We start from the raw sequence: 16137 nt of genomic DNA on the forward strand, positions 1-16137 counted from the left end.
ATTATTTCATAAATTTTGGGGTTTCTACATACATAACATCTGTAAATGATTCTTCTTTTCTGATCTTTATACTTGTTATATATTTTTCTTTTATCAGATTATCAGCAAATCCTAACTTGCCAGGAGTGTTATCATATATGAATGTTGAATTTTATGAATGCTGTTTCCACACCTATTGAGATTTTACCTTTTTTTCCATAATTCTACTCGTGATTAATTACAGTAATAATTTTTCTGAAATTAACACAGACTTGTATTCCTGGAATAAGCTCACATTTTGCATTGATTAATCTTTTTATACTTTGCTGGGTTCGGTGTGCTAAAATATTTTAAGGATTTGGGGGATCTGTGTTAATGAATGAGCTTGGCCTGAAAATTCTTTTCTGAAATTTTTCTTATCTAGTTTTGCTGTTGAGGTTATGCTAGCCTAATAAAATGAATGAGGAAATGTTCCCCCTTTTTTCTTTACTCTGGAATAGTTTAAAATCAAAATTATGTTTCTCTTGATTGGTAGGATTTGTCTGTAAAGTCATCTGGGCCTGGTGTTTTCATTGTGGGAAAATTATTAATAACTGATTAAATTTTCTTGATGGTCTGTGCTTATTAGATTTTCTATCTCTTCCTGAGTCAGTTTTGGTAAGTCGACTTTTTCTAGGAATTTATTCGTTTTATGTAAGTTTTCAAATTTATTGCCATAAAATTTTCATAATGTTTAACTGTCTAATCTCTGTACATCTCTACTTAGGCCCCATTTTTCATTTCTAATATTGTTTTGTCTTTTTTTTTTTTAGTGTTGCCATAAGTTTATCTTTTCATATTTTATTAGTCTTCATGGATCTTTTCAAAGAACCAGTTTTTAGCACTGCTTATCTTTTCTCTGCTTTCTTTGATTCCTGATTCCATTAATTTTGTTCTTATGATTTTCTTCTACTTTCCTTAGGCTTCAATTTTTTATAATTTTAAGAGGGGTTGACAGAACTTGATTCTATTGAATTTAATACCATTTATTTTTGGCACATTTAAGTATCACTTTATTGTCTCTTAGAAATTTAAAATAGAAATATTTAAATATTTAAAAGAGAAGTATTTTAAAGTTTATAATTGACTTATTAATGAATTAGCAATACATTATTTTTCTAAATGCCATTGATGATCTTTAACATAAAAAAACAACTTTTAAAAAGCGTAGTATATCCATATGCATTTTATCAGAAATCCCTAAATCAAAGAAATGTAACCCATTTAGGCACGCGGAATAAAAGATGCCACAGAAATCATCTTTGAGATGTCAAAAGACGAAAGAAAAGATTTCTACAGGACTATAGCATGGGGTCTGAACCGGCCTTTGTTTGCAGTTTATAGAAGAGTGCTTCGCATGTATGATGACAGAAACCATGTGGGAAAGTATGAAAACTTGTAATACTGCATGTTTTCATGTAATCAGGGGAAATATTTAAGGAATTATCATTTTTTTAAATAGTTATGATCAAAGCCTTAATTGGAGACAGCTATGAATTACTGTCGTGTTAATATTTTTTCCTCCAGGTCGTGATGTGAATATGGTGATACCTTTTTATAATAAGGCCCCTTTTAGAAATTAGAATCTAAATCATATAAGTTAAAGACCTAGCTGACTTAATATATCAAAGTCTGCTTTGTAGTAAACTAACATTATAAAAAGTATAATAGTGGTTAAAGATTTAGGAAGTGTGAAATGAACTTTAAATAACATTTTTCATATTCATTTTTATATATAGCATTTTCTAGGTCAGTGACTCTTTTTTTTTTAAATTAAAACTATAGTGGAAAACAACTAAATTTCTGGATACAATGCATGGATTTCTGTTATAGGTGACATTTATGGGAACACATCATATTTTCAATGCATTGATTATATAGTATTATTGACATATGTTTAATTTCTCTTTGGGAATTTTAGGTAGTAATAGTATGGCTTACTAGATACTGCTTTTTTAAAAAAAAGAAAACATTTCATTGGCTGTATTGAGTACTTGCCCACTAAACAATAAGGTCTTTATATTGAAGCAAGAGTGTGTGAGATGTCCATGCATGGGTAGACGAAATGAAGAGAATTTTAAATTTTTCAGTGCCTCATGAGAATTTATCATAGATTTTTTTTAGCTCTGGTTTGCGATGTCATTCATAAATCTTTCGGAATAGCTATGATATTAGAGTGCCTGAACCTAATTTTGAAATAAAGGAGGAGTTAGCATAGAAGTAAATATGTTTTAAATGTTCAATTTTCCTAGAGAAAATTGTGCAGTTCTCACTTTAATTATAGCTAAAAATATTTGTTTTTTAAAAGAAAATAGAAGCATTAATTTTAATTTTTATTCATCTACTTTGAAATTAGTTACTTTAAAAACGTTGTCATTATGCTAAGTGACTTAACATTTGCCTCTCTGAGTGAAATTCTGATTTTTGTTAGTTTTTAGTATTCTTTGTTTTAATTGATCTTTTTTTAAATTTCTTTAAATTTCTAGATATACACCTGAAGAAATTGAAAAGCTCAAGGAGTAAGTTTAAAAAAATTTTTTTTCATTAATTCTGGTAGTTGGGTTTTAATGTTTTTTAATGTCTTATGTTTTTGAAAGTTGTAGTTTGAAAATGTCAAGAGATTTTTGGTAGACTGGTATAGATTACTCCTGCTGCTAAGCATGATTGATCATAAATAGAACTTATCAGATCCATACCTGCGCAGAGTAGCCATGCCCATAAATTTAGTCTCCTCCTGTTGTCAGTTACCAAATGAAATGCATCCTTAGGCCACTAATAGGGGCTACAGAAGAGACTCGATGGCCATCCTTGGTGGCCTGAAGACTACATTTGGGAAACTTAAATACCAGGATCAAAACCAGGGTTGTGCTATGTGACTTAGTTTAGAACGATGACTTGGCAATGTTTCACTTAATGTCTGGGCTGACTCTACCCTATAATGGCTATTTCACAGGAAATATAATTTTGCTTCATGACTTGGGGCAATTAAGTATGGATTAATGGATTGTATGGATCATGAGAAAAATTGAAAGTTGATCCTGTTTATGATGATAAGGACTTGTCAAACTTTTTCAGATATCTGAGGAGCTTGTTAGGAATACTCAAAAGGGAAAAATCTGGGGATTGCCTGGGAGATTGTATCAATAACCTGAGGGGAAATTTGGTCTTTTTTGAACACATATCCAAGTTACTTATTTCTTCTCTGACCCAGGAAAAAGGCAATTGCTGCCTGTTTTTTTTTTCACCCACAGACAACTGTGGACCCCAAAAAAAGGCCACACTTTCAAACTTTGGCTCTCAAAGTATTGCTGCCCACAACTTCCAAACCAATCAAATGGGAAGAAGAAGAATGAAGAATAAATGATGAAATTAAAAGGGAGGAAACAGTTGAACCAAATGCTGATTGGCAGACTCTTGTTTTAGGCTCCGGATAAAGCATGGCAATGACTGGGCAACAATAGGGGCGGCGCTAGGAAGAAGTGCATCTTCCGTCAAAGATCGGTGCCGACTGATGAAGGATACTTGCAACACAGGTATTGTGTGTGGTGCTGCTTGTGGTTTTGTCACCAATTGAGCTTCCTGCCCCTTCAGATACTGCTTTCTCTGCTGTTCTGGGAAGAAATTTGTCATTCACTTTTAGTTCAAATTTTATTTTCTAGTCTTCCTTTGTCTTCAAACTTAATAGATCCAACTAGTCCTTTATTTTTTGCTTTTGTGTAAGGTAACATTGTTCACAGGGACACAACAGTTCCTTAGTTTCAAAGGTTTTAGGTCTAGCCTGTTGCCATTTTGCAGCAATTCAAAACTGCTCCACTTGGGGAAGTATTTCTTTTAAGGCTTATATACAGGTATTTTAAAGACATATATACAGGAAATAATTTTAATTTAAACCCATCTACCTGTTTAGCTGTATTAACAATAGCTTATCAAAGTTTTATGAAAAACTTTAGTTGCAGGCGGGTCCCAATTTAGGAAGAAGCTGTATTCCAAAGGTTTCTATGTATTTTGCTTATTTTCAAACTCGAAGTATATTTTTCCATAGAAAAAACTTGTGACTGGTGTTTCAGTCCCCAGGCCATACCACAAATGCCTATTTAACTCTTAATGTATACAAATGTACTGATGATACTGTTAAACCTAACCTTTGTGACCAACAGTGTTTAGGCTCTGCCACTAATTCTTACTTAACCTTTCTGAGCCTCAGTTTCCTCTGTAGAATGAAGAGGTTAGAATAGGTGATCTCATAGTTCCCTGTTAGCTCTAATGTTCTCTGAAGGATCCACCATCTATCCTTAGTCTTTCAATAAAAAAATAGTTCTCCAGTTAAGCTTGAGCTTCCAGAGAATGTATTTTCTATCCTCAGCCCCGTACCCTGCTAAAGTGGACTCGGGAGTGTTTCCTGCTTAACCGCTCCACCAGCACTATTACCTCCAAGGCAGTGAGAATATAAATTCTCCCAACTCTTGTCATGCTGTGGTGAATGACAGCTTAATGAAGGAAGCAGGAATGGGAGGTTTAGATTTAGGATAGGACCCCAGAGGTTCACGTAAGATGCTGTGAGTACAGAACCGCTTTTGTTAGCATAATCTGGAAAAACACCGTGCCATTCCCTGATTGCCAGCCTGAGGGGTTGATCTGCCTGCTTCCTTTCCTTGCGTTGTTTCTGATCAGGATTCTCTCGTTTGTACCACACCATGGGACAGCACAGTTTGAGCTCTTCCTCCTTTCTTCTCACGCTAAAATAGGAGAGCAGAACTTTGTCTTGAATACATGGTATCCGGAGCTGTGCCTAGCACATAATAGATATTCAGTAAATATTGTTGAATGAATGAATCCCTGAAGCAGGCACATAGCTTTTTTGAAATTTTCTACAAGTTTTTAGCTACTGGTAATAAAATGGAAACAGAAGTGGAAGAAGTAAAAAGTTCTCTTTTTTTCCTTTCTGTTTTTCTGCTCAAGCTCAAGAAAAGACCAAGAGGAACATTTGATGTTATTATTGGGTTTATGGGTTCAGGAAAACTTGGAATAAAAATATGCATGAGGGGCCAGCCCCGTGGCGGAGTGGTTAAGTTCGAGCACTCCGCTGCCGTGGCCCAGGGTTTCACCGGTTCGGATCCTGGGCGCGGACATGGTACCGCTCGTCAGGCCATGTTAAGGCAGCGTCCCACATGCCACAACTAGAAGGACCTGCAACTAAGATATACAACTATATACTGGGGGGATTTGGGGAAGATAAAGCAGGAAAAAAAAAAATATGCGTGAGTACCAGTTTCAGACTTACATTTCATCCCAGTAGCTTGGAGTTGGGATAGTAGGGAAAGGAGATGGTATAAACCTAGGTTTTATTTTTACTAAAATGAGGGGAAGCCATAGGTATTATTCCACTTCTCCCTCATCATTTATTCCTGTAAGTAATGGTCTCTGTTGAGCTTACTGCACTTCTGCAGAGCAGGGAATCTTACGTGGGACTAAGAAAAAAGCCTGAGTTTCTGTGTCCATCAAGCCATCAGTGAAGCTCTTCCCACTTAGGACTTAGTATAACTTGAGAGTTCATAATGCTTTCTAGTTATGTTGTGGGTAGTGTTTCTTTCTTAAAGAGTCAGTCAGTACTTCTATTAGGATTCTGTATTTTCTTTTGTACTAAGAACTTTAATGGGCTAGTAAAATGCAACTGTCTTATGGGTATATGCAATTTCCCACCTAAGGGTCATTCAGAAATACTTTTAGTACTACTGCGTACTTCCTATCAGTCCTTGGAACCGAAGGGAATCTGATTTGCAAAAAAAGGAGAAGGTGGCAGTAGTAGCCTGGATGATTTCCTTCTTTTAGGGAAATGGACTGAAGAAGAAGAAAAGAGACTTGCAGAGGTGGTTCATGAATTGACCAGCACTGAGCCAGGTGACATAGTCACACAGGGTGTGTCTTGGGCAGCTGTGGCAGAACGAGTGGGTACCCGCTCAGAAAAGCAGTGTCGTTCTAAATGGCTCAACTACCTGAACTGGAAACAGAGTGGAGGTACTGAGTGGACCAAGGAAGATGAAATCAATCTCATCCTCAGGTTTGTGTCCTACATCTTTTAATGACAAAAACTGCTTAATGGCTGTGGATGTCTTGATTGATTTTCCTTTTTTGGTTTCCCTAGATGCCTAATGTCTGAAAACCATCCTTTCCATATAGAGCCACTCTTTAAGATCCTAAGTATTTCATATTGAGCTCTTTTTTGTTTTGTGTTTGCTCCTCTTTAGTGGATTTAGTACTTATGCAAAGTACCAGATTGAAGGTGTGGAGACTAGAGTCCCTTCTATATCCACAGACAGGTACGGCACAGGCAGCGGCAGTGCAGCTTTTCCACTGTCCCACCAGTGTGCCTCAGTCCTAGCCTAGGAGGACCACGGTGAGGGTAAGAGAGCTGTTCAGTCTCCATGCCCTTCGATCTTTTAATACTGTGCTAAGATTGCCGAGAAGAGAGTCTAGTCCAGTTACCCCACACCTTCAAACTGGACCAAATCAGACACTTCCATTTCATCCATATCCAAACATAGCCTTAAAAAAATAATCCCAAGCTTATTTTTTAAATTAGTTGGTTTAACCATTAAGTCTGAGTGACTCAAATGGGCAAAAATACCGGCAAGAAAACATTTGAGACACTGAAGTAATAAAAGCTGTCATTGTTGCTGTTCCCTACTGAAAATCAAAATCCTCATGACTGTTAAAGCTAGAAAATGAATAGACTATTAAAACCCCAAATTTGGTCGTACTATCGTGTTGGTTGTGCTTTTTTGGTTGCTGCTGAATTATTGTTTCTGTCTTTTTATTTTGTTTTGGGTTTTGTTTTTAGTTTTTTTTTTTTCAACTAGTCATGTTTATGAGTAGCTTATTTCTAGACATTTTTGTTCACTTTAAAAACAGAAAAGCTCCAGGAAATAACTTAGTATATTACACTATAAAACATTGCAGAATACTTTACAACTAAACCTGTTCTTATCCTATACTAACCTGTAGCTACTCCCTTTCCTTCACAGTGCTTCATGTGGTTCTGACCGTTTACGAAAGGCTATTGCTGGCGATATCTCATAGCTCTTAGCTCTGGATGCAGGTCTGCACTCCTGGAATCCTTTCAATGACATAACCTGCCATTCCCTTTATTGCCAGTGCCATCACGTGTAGTCAGAGGAACATTCTTATGGAGAAATAAATTAACATCTAACACATGCTTATTTGTAACCTGTAGGATAGCAGAGCTTGATGTAGCTGATGAAAATGACATAAACTGGGATCTATTAGCGGAGGGATGGAGCAGTGTCCGTTCACCACAGTGGCTTCGAAGTAAATGGTGGACCATCAAAAGGCAAATTGCAAACCATAAGGATGTTTCGTTCCCTGGTAATGTATTATTTGCTTCTTAAGTCCTTCCCTTGTCTTATCATATTTACTCCTTCTGAGTTGGAGGTTAGAACTTCTTTGCCTCAGCTAAGGAAATATGAATCACAGTAGATATTCGCTTAAACTGCCCTATTTCTTTGGATACTTGTCTTTTCTTCCCTTGAGAAGTTTATGTGATTTGTAATTCTTAAAGCACCTAAGATGAAAACATAGACATTTGCATACATTCTTGTTCTCTCACATAAACTATGAAGAGGAAATAAATTTTACATATATATTTTCATTGTGTACCATGATTTATTTCTGAAAACTTAAGTTTAAATCAACTTTTATGAGTTGAATAATCTCAAAATCTTAACTAGATTTGTTATTTAGATAAATTCGGGTTGATTTTTTTTAGAACAAAGGCTCTGTAAATTTCTAATTTCATTTGTTATGTAAATCTAGATTTTAAGTTGGGTTTGCTTAAAAGTGAGGCATAGCCCACTTTTTACTTCATTGCCTACTTTGCGCTTAGGCACTAAAACTAAGTTGGACAGTCTGTTTAATTTAGCTAATCGAATTCATTCCCCCATTTTTCCAAAGGAAGATTAAATGCTGAGGAACTTGGGCTTGATGAAAATGTGATTTTTTTTTTAATTAAACACCCAATTATAGATTTATAAATCTGATATTAAAACCAGACAAATGAATGGATACTAATGTAGCATGAATCCAACCAGACTGCAGCATCACCTGACAGATGTAGTTTATCATGACTAATGGAGGAGGGCAAGTCTAGAGTTGGCTTTCATGAACAGGAACTCAAAGTGGTTGCATATTACTGTTCAGAAAAGGTCAGCTGCTACTCTGGAGTCGTGAGTTAGACTCCCACCCACTGATTATGTTCTTGCTGTGGCTAAAACAGTCAAGTGCTCAAGTCTTGGTGGGGGGAGAGGGGGGTTGGAGTACACTATTCATTTAAAAATGAAAATAGGCTACTTAGCATTACTTTTCTTTTTTTTTTTTTAAGATTGGCACCTGCGCTAACAACTCTTGCCAATCTTTTTTTTTTTTTCTTCTCCTCAGAGCTCCCCAGTACATAGTTGTATATTCTAGTTGTGAGTGCCTCTGGTTGAGCTGTGTGGGACACCGCCTCAGCATGGCCTGATGAGTGGTGCCATGTCTGCACCCAGGATCCAAACCGGCAAACCCTGGGCCACCAAAGCAGAGTGCACAAATTCAACCACTCGGCCATCGGGCCGGCCATTAGCATTACTAATATTCTTCCTAAATAGTGAGAATTTTATCAAGAAGCCCTAGGATATAGAAAATGTCTTATTTCCATGTTCCTCACAATAGCTATTTTTTAAATGTCTCTTAGATGGCAAGAATAGTACTATGTTATGAATTTTTAAATCTGTTGTGATGGATAATGTTCCCAAAAATTTCTGGACAGATTGTAGTTTTAAAATATTTTGATTATTATTTTGGTAAGATCGCACATCCAGTATACAATTATTTATTCCAAATACTTTCCCTCCCTACCCTCCCCCTCCACCTCCCTTGCTGCTTAGATGGTGGTCTGTCGGAGAGAATCAATGTTCTTTTTGTCTACCCATCTCCCTTCAGTCTTAATAAAAGGTCTTAAACAGTTACACGAGAATCAAAAAAACAACCCAACGCTTTTGGAGAATAAATCAGGATCTGGACTTCCAAACAGTAATTCCAATTCCAGCGTACAGCATGTTCAGATCAGAGTTGCCCGCTTGGAAGACAATACAGCCATCTCTTCAAGCCCCATGACAGCCTTACAGATTCCGGTCCAGATCACCCATGTCTGTAAGTGTTTGAACCTCAAGACTCCTTGCTATTTGACCTACATTATTTGGTTAATGGCTCTGACACCTTTTGGTCTTCTAGAATGTTGATAGAAATTTATCCAAGTTGAAAGATTAAAGGAGATCTAAGGCATTTTATGTTAATTAGCTTAATATTTGCACAAAGGATAGAATGTGTGACAGAAGGACCAATAACTGCCCAGCCATTAAAAAGTTTTAAATCGTCTTACTTTCTAGATGTTATAAGGAATTAATGATTAATAGAAAACTATGTAAAATATAGTCATTTGAGCAAGGAAGTAGAGGTCATAAGATGGCACATCCTTTGTAGTAATTCGCCAGAAGAGACACAAATTGGGAATGGATTTGAAGTGGTATGTGAAAGAAATGGGTTTGGTGAGGTTGAAAAAGATTTTCTTACGGGAGTAAAGAGCCAGTTCCCTATGGGAACTGTTGTGTTTACCCCTCTCTTTTCCCTAGCCTCTGGCATTTTTTTGTGCTAAATGAGATACAAGGACTCAGCAATTGTTACAGAGAGGGGAAATTTATTTCATAAGATGTAAGCCAAGTTGATCATTCTACTTCTCTTTCCATTACAGAGTGACAGAAAAGGAATAAGAATAAAATTCTCAGAACCATATTATGCTTCACTTACTGTTACCTCCATCTTTTTTTCCCTACATAATGCTATTTGCCTATGGAAAGGTCATTGCCAAGAGTATAGCAATCACTGTGTATTATTCTCAACCAGGGGATTATTGGCATTTTGTGGGGGACAATTCTTTGTTGGCAGGGCTGTCTTACACACTGCAGGATGCTCAGTGTCCCTTGACCTCACGCACAAAATGCCAGTAGTGCTTTTCAGTCATTAGGACAAATAAAAACACCCTACAGGTTCTGAAGTGTACCCTATGATCTTCTGTTTGAGAATCACTGGGCCACCTACTGGTGCTGTTAACACTATATATCTGTAATATGCAATGACTGTCAAGGTCTCTTTCTTTTTTTTTTTTTTCTTTTAAAGATTGGCACCTGAGCTAACATCCGTTGCCAATCTATTTTTTCATCTTCTTCTTTTTCTTCTTCTCAAAGCTCCCCAGTACAGTTGTATACTTCTATTGTATGTCCCTCTGGTTCTACTATGCCGCCTCAGCATGGCCTGATGAGCAGTGCTAAGTCCGCCCCAGGATCCAAACCGGTGACACCCTGGGCCACCGAAGCAGAGCACACGAACTTAGTCATTTGGCCATGAGTCTAGCCCTCAAGGTTTCTTTAGAGATATTTTAAACCAGTCATGCCTATCTTATTCTTAAAAGTTCTATTTTAAGTTTGGTTATTTGCTTTGGCTTTCTACCAGTATAATAAAGCATGAAGAATTTCTTTTCTTTGGCCTTGCTTGTTTTATTTTATAGTCTTGAAAAGTGCAGAGCAACTACAATTACTAGAGTACCGTAAGAGAACTACTATTGGCTATGTGTCAGCTGTGCACGGAGACTGTTACAACTTTCCCTGGCTATTGGGTTGATGACACTTACTGGGAAAACAGCAAACACTTTATAAATAGTACCTTAATATTCATTCACAGTATGGCTTTTTAAAAGTATTTAGAATAATTTTATTTTTTCCAGCAAGAAATGTGAGTATAGTTAAGAGTTTTACAACACACCCATTATTCTTGGCATTCAGGCTAAAATCTCATGATTGTTTTTTTCTTTAGGTTAGGGGTCAGGGATTGGCAAACTTGAGTGCCAGAGCAGTAAATATGAGTATGTTAGATGCTTTGCAGGCCACATAGGTCTCTGTGGAATTTCCCGTTTTGTTTTTAAACAATTTTAAAATTGTAAAAACCATTCTTATCCTTGAGCCACATTTTGACCCCAGCCATAGTTTATTTACCCTTGATTTAGGGTATTTGTCTGGAATCACTTCAAATTATTCCAGGTATGATCTTAAGAATCCATCAACTAGTAAGAGAAATAACATGAATGAAGTGCATTTCTTTAGTTAAAGGTGTCACATTTCTTTCAAACTGAGAAGTTATAGACGGAATATAATAAACTAACAAACACTACACATTAAAAATCAATTCTGAATCATTTTTCACACTCATTTACTTACAGGTGTGACCGAAAACAAAAGAGATCACATTTCTTCTAGTTAGTCTTAGTTTCATATAACCTTTGCAGACACTAATCAAGTCTGAGCCTCAGCTGACATCCCTGTAAAGATTCTGCAATCTCATGTCTGAAGTGGTGTTCAGTCTTCCGTCGTGGTCTCCTGAAATAATTGTAGCTTATATTTATCTCATGTTTTTGATCCTCACAACAATTATATGGGATAGGCAGGACAGATAACGTCTCTGAACATTAGTTTGGGTTAAAGTATGTTATTTGCCCAGCTTTACATTGCTAGGAAGTGATGTCACTAGAATTGAAGCCTAGTGTTCTGGGACTGCCATTCCAGATATCTAAACTGTAGAATGTCCAGGAAAAGTTATTTTTTACCAAGCTTCTATCTCTGCAGGTTAGCCTTAGTTTATTCTTCTTACTTCCTAATATTAGAAATACTTTATGATCTGTACCAGAGGTTAACAAATATTGTCTCTGTCACAGCTTCTCACCTGTGCTCTTATAGTGCAAAAGCAACCATAGAAAATACATGAACAAACAAGCGTGGCTGTGTTTCTATAACACTTTATTTACAAAAACTGGTAGTGGGCTGGATTTGGCTGTGAGCCATAGTTTGCTAACCCCTGATCTGTGCCAACCCAGACAAATCCATTAGATTTCTTATCTCATAAGAAATTTAAATGACTTTAGGTTTCTAGGCAAATTATTCAATATGAGATTGCTTTCATAATAATTGAGTACACGAGGGAAATTTATAAAGTATTTTATTTTTTATTGTCCTTGTTCTTACCACAGCTTCAACAGACTCTCCTGCTGCTACTGTTGACTCAGAAACAATAACACTAAACAGTGGAACACTACAGACGTTTGAGATTCTTCCAGTGAGTAATACTTCACAAAGTAGATATTGGCCCTTTTTATGCATAAGAAAGATCAGTTGGTATCAGTTTTAGAAATGTTATATAAGTAAATGAAATATAAAAAAAATAACTGGCATTAAGTGCAACTATGTCCATGATTTTGACACGTTTAAAAAACAATATAAATCAAACTTAGGCTTTTACAATCACTTTTAGTCTTTTTTCTTCATCCGTATATAAACCAATAATAAGCTCTTTTTATATATGGAAATGATAGTGCTAACGAGTAGAGTACATACTGTGGGTTTGTATTGAGTCATAAACAAATAAATAACCAAAAAGTTCATATTGGTTATTTGAGAAAAGGTTTGTGGAATGAATTATTTAACAACATTCTTTCAGTAAACACTGCACTGGCTCCTGCACTACTCCAGTCCTACATGGTGTAGCCACTTTGGAAAAAAATCTTACAGTTCCTAAAAAGGTTAAACATATATAGTTGCCATTTGGCCCACCAATTCTAATCCCAGGTATACCTAAGAGAAATGAAAATATATGTCCACGTAAAAACTTGTACATGAATACTCATTTCATAATAACCCAAAAGTGTGGAAACAACTCAATCGTCCATCCACTGATAAATGGGTAAATAAAATGTGCTGTAGCTATACAAACGATTATTTGGCAGTAAAAAGGAACACGGTACTAATACACGCTATGACCTTGAAATATTATGCTAAGTGAAAGAACCTAAACACAAAATACCATATAGTGTGTGACTCTCATTTATTTGAAATGTCCAACTCTGTAGAGACAGCAAGTAGATTAGTGGTTTATGCTAAGAGGTTTTGGGGAGAAATGGGGCATAACTGCTAACCTAAATGGGGTTTCTTTTGGGGGTGATGGAAATTTTTTTTTAAAGTTCCAGTTCTTGCCCGGCTTTCTAAAATAGGTAAACCCAGAATTACCTCATTTTTCGTGAAGAAAGTGTACAGTAGGTTTTTATTTAAATTACGTCAAGATTTATTTGCTGTGAAGAACCTAAGGGGCATTAGTACAAGAGTTTATTTATCCTCTCCACAGCCATTCTCACGAGGATGGTCAGAATAACAAAAGGTTCTCTTTGGAACTTCTGCCAGCAGCTTACTTAATCTGAGCCTCCGTTTCCTAACCCAGTGGTCTCCAGAATAGGCATATATAAGATGACCATTTGTCACAGGAAGAAAAAAACTTGATTTTACTTTTTTTCCCCCTCTACCTCCCACCCCGCCCCCCGGCCAAATAACAATACATACACATATATTTGGGGTATGTGTTCAGGCTTTTATTTATGGGGTCACAATCAAATATTTAGATTTCTGATTTACTAAGAGGATGATAATAGTGCCTCAGCTTCAAAACTAAGAGCATTAAACGTATTTAGGTATATTAAATAAAATACATATATCTACATATAAAGTATTTACTATATTGCCTGACCATATGTGATTAATAAATACAACCCCTAGGAAAATGATCAGCTTTCACTGTTATGGAGAGGAAGGAAAGAAATTGAGTTTCCACTGTGTGCCAGGCCCCGTAGTAATCATTTCTGATCCTCACAACTCTCCATGAGAGGTAGTTATTATCCCCACTTCAGCAAGAAGGAAACCGAGATTCAGTGAGTGGGTATCCAGGAGAGCTGCTCTGGCTGAAGTCCACAGGACCACGTCGGACTAAAGAACAGGCTACGTATGTGACTAACCTCCAGCTCTAAGTGCAAATACTTTTCCTTGAGGGCATTAGGATCAACCAAACAAATTATTATGTAGAAGCTTATTATCATGAAATCATTTAACCAGCTTTTCACATAGGAATTTTCTTTTTCTTTTAGCAGAACACTAATTGCTATTTCTGTACATTTCTCCTTAATATAAAAAATATTTCCTAAAATCATATTATGAAAAATATCTGTTCAAGTAAGTAAACACTGCTATAGTGCCTTTTCAAAAATCTGAAGCTTTTTCCCAAACTGGGAGACTGCCAGTTTTTACATGCCACAGAAAAAGAATAAAGAGGGAAGATTGGGTGTGCTGAGTTACTGCACTGGAAACAGTGGCTTACGTGACTGTGTCTTGGTGCCATGAAACAAAAAGCTAAGACCAGACCACAGAAATATCCAGGAGTGAAGAACAAGATAAAGGCTTTGCCTGTCAAACCTCCAGGCCATGTAATGACTTACAACAATTAATAGTCAAGATTATACCCTTCATTTTATTACTTGTTTGTACCTTCACAATTGGTAAGTACATTTGTGGCTAGTAAATTAATGTTCCCATTTTGGATGTAAAGCTAGACTTAATGGATACTAGTAAATCTGCATCGTCAGTAGTCTGTTGCACCTGTGCTGATCTTAGTTTTCTTTTTTCTTTAGTCTTTCCATTTACAGCCCACTGGCACTCCAGGCACCTACCTACTTCAAACAAGCTCAAGCCAAGGCCTTCCCCTAACTCTGACTGCTAGTCCCACAGTAACCCTGACAGCTGCTGCTCCTGCTTCTCCTGAACAGATCATTGTTCATGCTTTATCCGTACGTCACCTGACATAAATTGCTTGATTTTTCTAGTTCCCGTAGAGAAGACTGACTAAATGATAAGTGTCACCAGAAATAACAGGATGTTTTTCTAGTTTTTAATACAACCTGTGGGTCTTCAATAACAGTATCTCTAGGGGTAAAAATCAGTTTTGAGCTCAGTTCAAGTATTTGTGTGCATGTTAGGGACCAGGATTAGTTGATACAAAATATTAACCAAAACTAATGGAGAACATTTATTTAAACAATTCCTACTGCTGTTGTCCCAGGGGCAATATTTTATACCATCACTGTGCCTTCACTGGGGTATATCCTTTCTGTCTCCTTACATGAGGTGGACTTACATTAAGGGGAATAGGGACATTAGTAGAGCAAAAGCCTCATTTGGTAAAGAACAGGGGTTCTAGAAAAATAGTCATAAGCACACTGTAGTTCCAGAGGTGAGAGTGTGGGAGGGGGGTCACTAGGATACCACTTATAAATGTCATTTGTTGCCTATAACTTAAGTCTGGTAGGTACTTTTTCATTTTGCCACTGATCATTTTCTTTAACACTTTACAGCCGGAACATTTGTTGAACACAAGTGACAACGTCACAGTGCAGTGTCACACACCAAGAGTCATCATTCAAACTGTTGCCACAGAGGACATCAGTTCTTCCATATCCCAAGCAGAACTGGCTGTAGATAATGATATTCACTCATCTGATTTTCCTGAGCCTCCAGATGCCCTAGAAGCAGACACTTTCCCAGATGAAATTCATCAGCCTAAGATGACTGTAGAGCCATCATTTAATGATGCTCACGTATCCAAATTCAGTGACCAAAGTAGCACAGAACTGATGAATAGTGTTATGGTCAGAACAGAGGAAGAAATCTCTGACACCAACCTTAAACAAGAGGAGGAATCACCCTCTCATTTAGCCCGGGCTTACGTTACTGAGGTAAGTTGCACTTAAGGGAACAGCCTAAGAAGTTCTTGCCTTGAACTCAAATCTGAAGTTTGGAGAGAGCCTAGAAATAATTTATGGGGGGATATCCTCCAGTACCTTCCTCTTTTCTTTAGACAAACAAAGTGCAAACCCCTGCCTGTGACCTCACAAGTATCAGTCAACCAGCAGTGTTGCTCTGTCTTACCCTGGTTTCTCACTAAAACCTTTCCCTCTTCACTTCCAGTAGATTCAAAAATGTTTGTTGGAACCCATGGAAGCATTTTCCTGAGGGTGGTTAGTAGATCTTTGTGATTCAGCTTAGGAACATCACCCCATAGCATAACAGTGTTGTTTCTCCTATATTCAGGGGACCTATAACTGAATTGATACTTTTAAGTTCTTTTTTTGTTAATATTTAGTACGTT

At 36.8% G+C, this 16137-nt stretch overlaps 1 protein-coding gene across 8 annotated transcripts in view; it reads left to right on the forward strand.

The window, feature by feature from the left end:
• The window catches only part of DMTF1 (cyclin D binding myb like transcription factor 1), a 45150-nt gene that overhangs the window by 26875 nt on the left and 2138 nt on the right, over window positions 1-16137 (forward strand). For all 8 annotated transcript variants that reach the window (XM_001488523.6, XM_014739056.3, XM_070265579.1 and 5 more), the window contains 9 exons: window positions 1247-1404; window positions 2505-2537; window positions 3442-3551; window positions 5848-6076; window positions 7250-7401; window positions 9013-9222; window positions 12146-12231; window positions 14624-14779; window positions 15344-15724. In XM_001488523.6, coding sequence (XP_001488573.1) covers window positions 1247-1404; window positions 2505-2537; window positions 3442-3551; window positions 5848-6076; window positions 7250-7401; window positions 9013-9222; window positions 12146-12231; window positions 14624-14779; window positions 15344-15724 — 1515 coding nt within the window. The remainder of the gene's footprint in view (window positions 1-1246; window positions 1405-2504; window positions 2538-3441; window positions 3552-5847; window positions 6077-7249; window positions 7402-9012; window positions 9223-12145; window positions 12232-14623; window positions 14780-15343; window positions 15725-16137) is intronic.

This window comes from Equus caballus, chromosome 4, assembly GCF_041296265.1.
Source record: "Equus caballus isolate H_3958 breed thoroughbred chromosome 4, TB-T2T, whole genome shotgun sequence".
Lineage (NCBI taxonomy): Eukaryota > Metazoa > Chordata > Mammalia > Perissodactyla > Equidae > Equus > Equus caballus.